Source organism: Pleurodeles waltl, chromosome 11, assembly GCF_031143425.1.
Source record: "Pleurodeles waltl isolate 20211129_DDA chromosome 11, aPleWal1.hap1.20221129, whole genome shotgun sequence".
In the NCBI taxonomy this organism is placed as follows: domain Eukaryota; kingdom Metazoa; phylum Chordata; class Amphibia; order Caudata; family Salamandridae; genus Pleurodeles; species Pleurodeles waltl.
The window spans coordinates 81204783-81216856 of NC_090450.1; the positions used below are offsets into that span (position 1 = coordinate 81204783).

At 40.6% G+C, this 12074-nt stretch overlaps 1 protein-coding gene across 2 annotated transcripts in view; it reads left to right on the plus strand.

Annotated features, from left to right (window-relative positions):
• LOC138265425 (uncharacterized) overlaps positions 1-12074 on the plus strand; it is a 226152-nt gene that overhangs the window by 14829 nt on the left and 199249 nt on the right. For both annotated transcript variants that reach the window (XM_069213123.1, XM_069213122.1), the window contains exons 5-6: positions 3120-3221; positions 7221-7308. In XM_069213123.1, coding sequence (XP_069069224.1) covers positions 3120-3221; positions 7221-7308 — 190 coding nt within the window. The remainder of the gene's footprint in view (positions 1-3119; positions 3222-7220; positions 7309-12074) is intronic.

Consider the following 12074-nt stretch of genomic DNA (forward strand, 5'->3'; position numbering starts at 1 on the left):
GCAGATAAACAAAATGGTGGCCACTACTTTTCTTTCAGGTTGCGGCCAGCCAATCAGGGCCTTGCTTTGGCAAAGCAGACAGTGCACATTCTGAGAGTGCTGAGCAGGGGGGGCACTGCGCTTCCCATGCAATGGGCATAGACAGTGCAGGGGCCCCCCTGTGGCCCTCCTCACTGGCTTTCCTCCAGCCTTTTCATGGTGCGTGCCACAGTGGCAGACCACAGCTCAGACCACAATCAGCCCATCAGGAACCATGTTCCTAGCAGGGACGGTGGTCCCCTGGGGGTCTGACAGCCAGATTTGTAATTTGACAGTCGGACCGCCTGGAGTGAGGCGGTCTGAGTGTCACCTTGAGGCTGGCGATCTCATGACCGCCAGCCTCGTATTGAGCCCCTATAACTACACTATAATGTTCTACACGTTTGAATAAACTCACTAAACATTTTTTTTTATCTCCTTCATTTGCCCACCTCTAAGTTAGGCCTAGTGTTTCATCTTACAATCTTCTTCTTTGCCATGGTACCTAATAGGGCCACACCCTCAACTACTAAAACCACCTACAATACAGTAGTTGAGCCTTTGACATACCCCAATGTTGCTTTTGACTCTACTTTACCCTGTACCTCTCCTGGACCAGTACGTGATTGCTGCCATTAGTGAGCTACAGCACAACCTTTACTGAAAGTGTGTAGTTGAATAAGGGATACATTTTTTCACATCAGCTTACATACCTCAACAATCTGAGCTAAGTAAAAAATGAAACACTTTCTTTTTACTAATAACTGTTACCTGGAGCTCACAGTTTAATCACCCCAAGCATGATCTGAGTGCTGGGCCACCGGAATTTTGTGATTCTGCAGCTGCTGCTTTTTTTGCATAGTTATGGATATGCAGTCTTAGACACCTAATCCATTACCTGCTAAACAATCTGCAGGTTATAACAAATAAAATGTTTTTTAGCTCAAACCGCCCAAAACGTACCCAAAAATGATGTGACATGTCAGCGTGCAGTGGTAGGACCTTTGCAATGGTTAACTGGTCATCTTTCAGTTGCTTATTTCTGCATTTGGTTATTAAACGTGAAATGATAAGGTAGATATTTGCTCAGACAGTATTATCATGTGTAAAAATGTGCAAAATAATGAAGCAATACTATCAAAACATTTGCCTCATTCTGCCACATAAGTCACATTTTATTGCAGCATAATTTAGTCAACCCTGCTGCATAATTTGGTGCTCCTCTGATCCATAATTTCACTGGCTCTGACTCTCTATTTTTCACTTTACAACCCGACTCATTTAGTTCCAGATATATTTTAACCACCTCGCCCCAATACAGAGAGACTTATATTGGCTACCTATGGCAACAATACCTAAGTTAAAATTTGTCACCTCATGTACAGACTATCTTCATGAAAAATCAGCCTTACCCCACCAACATTCTTAACATCTCCAGCACATAGCAGGATCAGAGGGACAAAGACTCGATGCAGCTTGAAGCTCCAAAATTTGAAACCAGCCAAACTGAAGCAATTCTTCCCTGGAGTTACAATAAACCAGTGGAACTCTCTGCCCTCTGAACTAAGAATGGAATCCAATGTAAATTCTATGAAAGTACATCTTTTCCATATTCTGAACTAATCTACCTCTGTGAATGCCCTGACAAAGCTTAACTAGCCTGATTTAGAATTTGGCAGATGGACTATTGCATGTCAGGGCGCAGAGGACATTACATTCAACACTCTGATGAAAGTCTGTCTGCTAGAATTAGAGATGCTCGCTGACCCAGAAGCAAACTCTGTACATTGAAAGGAACTACTTTCATGGTGGTTCCCTTCAATGTACAAAATGTTTGGTGGATGGCTGCCATCAGCTGTGACAGCCACCCATTGAACTTTTACAAAGTTTTTGTTTTTCAGAAAAAAACAAAACAAAGGGGACCGTTGTAGGAAGCCATCTGTCGACAAGCCAACAGGGACTGAAAACATGAGGTCTGCAATCTGTAAAAGAGGTGGGTGGACCACGGGTTTGGTAAAAAGTATACTCCATCACTTTTGTGTCAGAGTACGTTGTTTGGCAAACTCTAAAATGGGGCCCAAATCTTTCTACTTTCAAGCTTGATTGCTGTGTTGCTAATAATTCCTGTAAATGTTTCTTTCTGTTCCTTGTAAAGCATTATAAACTCTAGAGGTTCGTAAGTGCATCAGGAAACTCAAAATAAATAACTGAATTAATGTTGCTTTGGCTATCCTGTTTCTCCCCGGTAATCAGGATTCACTCTACCTCTATTATTGAGTGCTATACTTTTACTAAAAACTTTCATTAATCCGTTGGTTGTTCCCCTGTTATGTTTCTGCCTGTGCTTGACAGTGCCCATCTAGCCTTTTAGAGCATGCCGAGACACCCATACTATGTTCATTTGGGTAGCATATCAGGCAGTGGTTTTTAACCTGTGGTCCGGGGACCCCTAGAGGTCTGTGAAGTCACCTCGGGGGGTTTGTGACTGCTTAGAAAATTACAGAATAACAGATTAATAAAGTGAACCTAAATAAAAAAGCAAAATGTAAACCTGAAAATATTAAAACGTTATGTAAATTTGAAGGAATTTGAAATTGGATTCTAAAAGTTAAGCTTGTATCTTCAGATTGATTAATGGGAGCTGTGCATCAAACAGAATACATTATGTACAATGAATAGCCTCAATTGAATTTTAAGAAGCTCTACTCTTCCCATTAAAATTACATGATTATTTTTTCAAATTTCTGTGTGAATCGAATAACATATTTAATCATTTTGCAGTTCAAATAATCGAAAATGCTTTGGCTGTACACAGCTTCCAGTAATGACTCAGTAGGGGTCGTTGGATTCCAATAATTATTGGATGTGTGTCACTGAGTTCCAGTAATAATTAATTCCACAGAAGTTAAAAGGTTTAGAACCACTGATATATGGAATCACAATTGCATGTTTGTGGCATACACTAATTAAGTACACAGGCATTGTTAATGACTCAACCTCTGTTTAAATGTACGTGCAAACATTTTCATGAATTGCTGAATTTATTTTTTAATACAAACATACAATAAAGTAAATATATTTTCTATGTGTAATTAATGCAGGTGGTGGCTGGAATCATCTATAAATTAGAATATAAAATAAAAGAAACTGATTGTGATAAGAATGAAGTTCCAGATTTACATTCGGGTTGCAAGCCTCTTAATGTAAGTTTTTTCATGTCAGCAATGTAGATGTGTTCTCTTCATGTTATGTTCGTATCTTTAGTGCCAACAATTTCTGTTAACAATGCCCTGGTAAGATTTTAAATTGACACCATATGTGCTTAATGTTTGTGCTTACCCTCAAAATCTCACTCATAGTTCTTGAATACGTTTGAAATTAAATGCAGATATTTTTATATTTTTGTTTTTAGAAGCTGAAAGCAAACACAAGATTATTTCAGTACCACCAACAAAAAAGTGGTGCTTTTGAATAACGGAAATCTTACTGAAACAAATTGTACTAAATGCTCATCTCATCCACATTCCATTCTCTTCTTACAAGCCTATCACTACATAAATGTTCAGTGTGTATTTCTATTTCAAAGGACAATTGGAATCAATAATAAAGAAAGTGAAAAGCAAGGCAGGTAGTTATCTAGCCATATGTTTGTGGGTGCGTCTGGCCCTTATGACATTTTTTTCAATGAACCCCTTTTATGGATCCTCATTGGATTGTTGTTTGAGTACCTGTCTTCTGCTCTGCCTCTCCTCTTCCCAAACAAAATCCCAGTGTTCTATTGTGGGAAGTCAAAATAAAACAACTTTTGTGTCTTAAGCCTCTTCCCACCTCTTGCCAACATCTCTGGGATTAAAGGACCTTAAAGGAAGCCTGGTGCCATAAAATGGCACATTTGTGATCATGACTTTAATTGTCTTTATCAATATTTGTAAATTGTTGAGATGTTCTAGGGTCAAAGGTCATGATATGGGGTTAAAGAGGTAGACTGAGGAAGAATGAAGGTGAGAATTGATTCAAAGAAAGGAACAATGAAACAGTTTCAGCAACAAAGGAAGTTGGAAAGAATACTACAATAAGTAGAGGAACAAGATGTACATAAGTGAATACAATAAAAAACAGAAAAATGGGAGGTACCTAAGCTTGTACTGTAACAAGCAGAAGAATGGGATGTACATAAGTGAATATAATAAGTAGAATAATGAAAGGTACATAAGTAAATACTATAACAAGTAGAAAAATAAGATGCGAGTAAGTGAATATAACTAGTATAAGAATGAGATGTATATATGTCAGTACTATAACAAGTAGAAGAATGAGAAGTACATACGTGAATACAATAATAACTAGAAGAATGAGAGGCCCATACACATGTACTATAACAAACAGAAGAATTAGATGCACATAAGTCAATATTATAACAAGTAGAAGAATAAGAGGTACTAGATAAATACTACAAGTAGAAAAATGAGATGTACCTAAATGAATATAACAAGTAGAAGAATGAGATGTACATATGTCAATACCATGACAAGTAGAAGAGTGAGAGGTACATAAGTATATATAATAACAAGCTTAATGAGATTTAACTTATATCAATACTAGAATAAGTAGAAGAATGAGAGGTACACAAGCAGGTACTATAACAAGTAGAATGAGAGGTACATATGTCAATGCTATAACAAGTCAAAGAATGAGAGATCCATAAGTGAATTCAATAACAACTAGAAGAATGATATTTACATAAGTGAGTACTATAACAAGTAGAATAAAATATACATAAGCCAATACTATAAGATGTAGAAGAATAAGAGGTACATAAGTGAATACAATAACAAGTAGAAGTATTTGAGGTGCATAGGCAGATAGTGTAACAAGTAGAATGAGATTACATAAATCGATACTATAATAAGCAGAAGAATGAGAGTTACATAAGTGAATACAATAATAAGTAGAAGAATGATATGTACATAAGTGAATACTAAAACAAGTAGCAGACTGAGAGACACACAAGTGTATACATTTGTGTATGTGTTTATTTGGGAGTTTTAGAGCCATATGATACCTTGTGACCATTTTGTAGTGCTTGATTTTACAGAAAAGGATAAGGACACACATTTTGAGGTTAGGTCCAATCCAGATAGACTCAATGTATTGTCCTCTATTCAAAATTACTCAGTTATTCCTCTTGCCAGGGCCAGTTCACAGTTTTAAGGTCAGAGTAAAACTTTCCTTTTTTAGGATCGTCTTGAAAACCAGTGCGTGTGTGTGTTGTCCTCAGCACTGGGATTAGGGAAGGGCTTTGCATCCCAGAGACCAACCTTTGTGGTATCAGGTTGGAACAACTATTAGTGGATTTGATGAAAGGTGGCTGTAAATCCAAGCTGGCCTGTAGCGTGGTTGGAGTACTAAGAGCCTTCACTCCAGTAGCTTTAGGCCTCAAGAAAAGCGCAATGTTTGGAATTTGATCCTTGACTTTACATCACCGTTGCTCTGATTGGTGTCACATAGTGGTAGTTCCACACTGCATGCTGAGGTACACCTAGAAGCCTGGTTCTGATGTGTAAGTAGCCTCATCGTAGTTGCTTACGGGCAGCCCCGCCTGGTTCCCCATGCAATAGTCTAACGCCATGACTATGGGTAGACACCAAATGCCACTTTGCCTGGAAACCACAATTTCCACCCTAAATCGGATTACTAGTTTGTGCAAACTGCTCCCGAACTGGGAGATTACCCTGTGATTTGCATCAGTTGAAAGCAGTCTCAAATTGCAAGTGCAAATTGTGCAAATTGTGCACCCATGAATTGCCACATCCTCTTGTACTTATAGGCTGTGTAATTTGAACTTGTGATTTGAACTTGCCGTTTAATCAGGGCCGAAAAGGGTTAGGATGGTGTGGGCCAATTTCACCTGATGGCCAGTTTGAAGAAGACAGTAGATTTTCCAGAGCATGGGCAAGTTTACTTTAACAACCTCAACGAATTGCATTCAATTGGGGTGTAAAGTATGTAGACTGGTGTGACTATGGTCCCCGAAGTGTGTCTATGTTGAACTGATCTAAAAGCCAAAATGTAAATAAAACGTGATGCTTTGCATCAACTATGTAGAAACAGGCCAGTTGTAATCAAAGCAAAACAGGTTGTGTTCGATTCGCAAAAGCAAAGGTACACATTTGTGTAAGTTTACATTTTTCTTCTATTCACAAAGGTATTTTACGAGTATTATCCTTACACCGTTGGAGTCTCCATACTTGAGTCGAAGACTCCGTACATACAAAGATAGGAGAGACATATCCTTTTGTGTGTGGAATCTCTGACCCGAGTGTGGAGACTCCGCAGTCTTAAAGATACTACTGGTAAAATGCCTTCCTGAATAGGAAAAAAACTTAGAGTTACACAAGAGTGTTAGTTCACCTTTGTGTATCAGGCCCTTTATGTATTCATTGAGGGAGCTAAAACTGAAAAACGTCAGTAAAGCAGTTGCTGGATTTACATATAAATATCTGTATGGAAATAGAACTCTATAAAAATAAAACAAAACATCACCAACAGTACCATTTTCCATATTACCTTTGCAATGCTAAATGTCTTCAACTTTTTTTCAAACTGAAGCACTATAAATATTTGTATGTAAAGGCATAGTAGGGTGAACATAACATACATAAAACCACACCATTCTCATTGTAGTGTACCTTTTTACAGCGTTAAAGAAGATGCATTTGTTTTAGACTGAAAGAACGTAGAAAAGTTTGCAGGTTTGGTGGCTGTCCTTGCCCATTTGTGGCATCATAACCAGTTTCTTCAATACTTCTGTAATGTAGTGATTATGTTATGTATGTAGACATATGATTTTGTTTTCTTTTGCTTTCCTATATTTACAGAACAGTTCTGTGACTTTAGGGTAACATGTGAAAACAAAAATGCATGTTCACCAGGAATGCATGAGTGAAAGAATAAAAGCACAAAATGTCAGAGTTATCAAAATTAGGAAAAGCATAGACTGAGTAAACTATTAAAATGGAATAAAGAAGTAGAGAAAATATCATAATCGAGTACAAATAAACATTTACTGTGACTATCGGCATCACTGCTGACAGAAAATTGTGTGGTTCTGACACGTTAGGCTCACCTTATGCCAAAGACTGTACCTTGACCTTCATGGTGAAGACTTTTCTTAACAAGCTCCAATTGTTATTTGTTGACAGTTTTCAGGTACTTGCAAGGCTAGTGTGCACATCACACTCGACGGATCAATAGGTAAAACTGAACAAAACTGTCACATGTCAGCCCCAGGTAAGAGACACTTTCATCATGCATAAATACATTTTATGAAAGGAAATCTCATTCACTCATTTTATTCCTTTTTAACCCGAATGGCTGTGGTTGTGTTATAATACTACTAACTCTATTCACTGTCTGTAAGAAAATGGATTATTGTATGGTATGAATGATCGCCCACCCCAAGGAATTATGATGCTAACCTGTCATGGTGAATACGACAGTCACCAAATTAACGTGAGTTCAACTCCCAAGCCCCTAAGTAATTATGACACAAAGTGGACATGCTTAACCTAGGGTAAGGTGTAGGGTATTTCTGCAGTATTCAAACAATAATAAAGTAAAAACAAACAATCAAAATCCCAAACTGAATTAGAAAAAAGAGTAAATTATAATGAAAGAGAAAATCACCAACCAGTAATCATTGTTAGGGTGACCAGGACCTAGGAACGATTTCAGGCCGACTGTGATGGAGCGGGTGTAGGTTACACCGAGCAAGTTTGTCCCAATCAAAGATTTTACTTTAGGAAATGGAAGTCCAAAATGTATTTAAGTTCTAACTTTTCAGAGATTGTTTTGAGCAGCCCATCTAGATAGAGACAAGCATCCCAGGACATCAAGAACAGCCCTAAAGGGTCAGATCTCACTCCAACAGAGGCCAGAAGTTCCAGTAGGGGTCCAGTTACAACTGCTCAAGTTGGCACCTCAGGCTAAAGGCCTCTTGTAGCTTGTTGTGTTTCTTCCTTGTCATGTGCCCTAGTAGGAGCAGTCCAGCCCTTTAGGTCTCCTCACGTGGCTCAAACAGCAGGGGCATGACTTCTTTGGTTCGTCCAAGAGTCCAGACAGTGCTCTGAGAAGCTGGTGCAGAGGTCCATATTTGTACAGTTCAGTATCCAGTGGGGTAGAGTGACTCTTGGACATTCCCTAACAATGTAGAACTGGTTTCTGGGTGCTACATAACCTACTTTTACAGCACCTCCTGTTTGCCTTACTGTAAACTACTCCAAATACCACACTAAGGGAAATCCAAAGTAGCCCAGGCCCTTGGAGAAAGCTTGTGTGCCAGTCAAGTGGTGGGTTTAGGAAACTCTGGAATCTCTTTCTTCTAAGGTATCCATACTAAATATGGGACCAGGCCCCATACCCACTGGGTTGGTGCCACCCTGGTCTTTGGATCAAAGAATAAAGTTAACTTTCTAAATGTTATTTGTCCTAAATATTTATTAAAAAACGAACCTCACCCTTAGATTGGATTTTTAATAAAAATAAAAATAGTGTTAGAAAGCTTTCTCTAGCTGGTCCCAAACCTGAGATAGAAGAATAACTATTTTTTTTGTACTGCAGTTGTGCACTCATAGCGTACCACAGTGAAAATAGCTATTGGGGGCTTGTCAGTGTAGGGTCATTGCATCATTACGTTTCTACAGGTCAAATCTTTAAGTATCATAAACTCTACCTTGTGGAGGGCAAAAATGCATAGGTAGGGGTGACTTATGAGTCTATAAAAGGAAGGTTTATACATTGTCATATGTGTGAGGCTACATTGCTAGGCCTGAAGCTGCATTTTTCTTGTCACACCAGTGGATTCCTTTGGCCTTAAAGTAGAATTCAATTGTCAGTCAGAGTGTTTTACTTGTTTTAGGGGTCAGAGCGCACAGTGGACACTAGACAGAAGCACCCCAGTGTACAGATTCTTAACATCAGGAATGAAAATCAGCAACAAAAGGGGGGGGGGGCGGAAAAAGATACATTATCTTACACTGCCAGCAAAGGTTTGTGGAGTGTCAATAATTTAACCATTCACTGCATGTGCGCTTTTTGTACACCTCTGGCCAGAGGTTTTTCTCAACAAAATACCATTAAGTTATTCAAGCATGTTTCCCTTTGATTTCTTATGCAGTTTTGGGTGTCACAGAGCAGGCAGGGGCTATTGGACCCCAACTGTAATGGCTGAAAGCATTTCTCACTGGTGTGCGGGGATATGTCCTGCCATGCCTCTGAATACTGGACAATGTCCAAACCTCTCCATACTTAATTCTTAGTGTAGTAAGGTCAAAAAGTCACAGGCTTATCAGCGAGTTAGTACAGTACATAGGCTTAGAAATCAATAATCATCCAACTGACAAAATATTGTCAATATCCAGCCAAGTGCTTGCCTTTTTACGTAAGCAATGTGCTTTGCAGTGACCTAGCAGATGTAAATACTATGCTGCTTTATCCAGTATACAGTTGAGCGATGCTGGCTATGATTCTTCCTTGTGGCACTACTGTGGGAAGTTGGGTTACTGGTTGGGGGTGAAACCATACTCAAGCACCAACCATAATTCTTGTGAGGATGAAGTCACAAGCAGATACCATATTAACCTGTGTTTAACCCTCTGGTAGCTTGGCACAGAAGCAGTTAGGCTTGACTTAGGGGCAATGTGTTAAGTATTTATACAGCACTTCAAACAGTAATAAAGTGAAAGACAACACAAGAAAAATCCAACAGTAAGGTAGAAAAATAGAGTAAAATTGAATAAATAATTGAATACCAAAATGACAAAAATCCAATTAGTAGAACCAGCGATATGGAATTCGAAATATTTAAGTAAAAATGGAGCCAAAAAGCACAAGGTGCTAACTGTTGTTATGTTGTTGAGCCGGACCAGGACAAAGTCACAAGTTCAGGTTGACCACAATGGAGCGTGGGCCAGCTAAAGGGACCAAGTTAGGCCCTCTAAACAAGAGCCCCTTAAATCCTGTTTGTGGAGAGTTGCTGACTCCGCATTGAGGATGCATCGCATAACAAAAGTTTCTAAGAGGTGCGATGGTGCGATGTGAAGTTTTGCATCAGCGTCGAGGAGGCAATCAATGAGGGACTTGTGAGGTGAAGTTCTGCGTCAAAGATGTGTCATCTACTGGCTAATTCCGAAGGTGTTGCAGGGCTTCCAATGTAGAGCCCTGCGTCAGCGTTGTGGATGCTGTCGATGAGGATCTTGCCCTGCGAAGGCTTGTGAGGATAACATGTCATGCACCGGCTGTTCCAAAGGAGCTGTGGGGTTTGCAATGCTGAGTCCTCTGTTGGTATCGAGGATGCCATTGATGAGGGGCCTGCAATGAGAAGACTGGAGTTGAAGATGCCATTGATGAGGTGGCGCAACTTTAGAGGTCAGGTGCTGGTTTTAAGATGGAGGAAGCTTTATCTGTCCCTGAGGCTTTTGATCAGAGGTTAGCCAACTAATCCCTGGAGTCACTCTGGTAGTCATGAGTTCAAGATGCTGGACCAGTCCTTCTCATTCAGGTAGGAGGGCAGCAGGGCAGCACAGCAGAGCTGCAGGGTGGCATTCCGTCATGCAGCAGAGCAGCACAGAAGTCCTTCTTCTGAGTCTTCCACAGGCCCAGATTTGTACTAAAGAATTTGGTCTAAGAGTCGAATAGTTATGCCTGGTTAAAGTAGGACACGGTTCTGGCATGTGCCCCCTTCCTCCCTGCCCTGACCCCAGCACCTCTGGGGTCACAAACACAAAGACTAGTGTCAAACCTTTTGTGAGTGTGCCCAAGCAGCTGCTTTGTGATGTGTAAGTATGGCAGGTAACACTTCCTCCCCTTCTTCAACTCACAGTGGTCCATCCTGTCAACTCCTATCTTCCCTTTGTCTCACTGTCTTGGAGCAATACAAAAAGGACAACTGCAGTAAGTGGTTAGGACAGGAAAATCCATATTTCTAAAAGTGGCATTTTCAAAATTGTGACTTAAAATCCCTCTTTACAATGAAAGTAGGCTTTTAATTATGATTGTTCAGACATCAAACTCGACTTCCCACATGCTCCCAATTGAAAGTTATCACTTATCAAATGTAATTAATTAACCCAGTGTTATTCACAGTAGTGAAAAAATGAATTTAGGAGTTTTAAGAGAATTTAAGAACCAACCCCTTATAACCACCCCTCCCCCCCAGGCCCTGGGGGCAACTTCCTATAGCAACCCAACCCCACACTATGCACAGATTTCAGCCATGGAAGCAAGAGCTTGCCTCAGGGCCTGGAGCTGCTACCCTCCCATAACCATCCAGCCCCAAGCGACACTCGGCCATCAGCTGTGCTCGGCGGTATTTGGCAGCAGGTGCCTAAAGACCTAGTGAAGGATTATAAGAGGGAGGATGACATGTATTTGTGGTTTAAAGGGTATACGTCTGCTCTCATCATGAATCTGGTCCCTGAAGCACCATGGGGGGAGGGGGGCGGGCCTGTGGAAGCACTTTGAGGTAGAGGGGAGGGATACTCTGATATCCTTAGGGAATCCTCAGGGCCTCACTTACTCTAACATGAAGGAGACAGTGAGATTGTCCAGAGAACCCTTGTGCCTGAGAATACTAAGAAGTACAGGCAGTGTGTGACCATCAATGGACAGAGGTTGGAGCGCCGAGAGACACAGGCGGCCAGTGTGACTACTGTGAGAAGTTAGATAGATCCCCATATACTTCACCAAGTAGTTGCGGTAGACAACTCAGAGAACCTGTGCAGAGTACCTCAGGTTCCCTTTGAATAGGGGGGTCTCAGGTGCCTTGAGAATGGCTGTGAGTCCAACCATGCCTATAGAGTGTCTGCTTGGCAAAAACCTGTAGGATTCCCCTTGGAAGGGGGTGAAAAGCAGGTCGCACTTGGAGATCCCGGGTCTGCCTGGGTGTGTGTTTGTGTGCCCACCGAGACAATGGCAGCCCGTCAGGGTGATCAGGCGACCCTGGAGCCTGAACGAGTGACCCAGGTGTCTGCCAGAAGGGGAAAGGGTAAGGAGCGTGG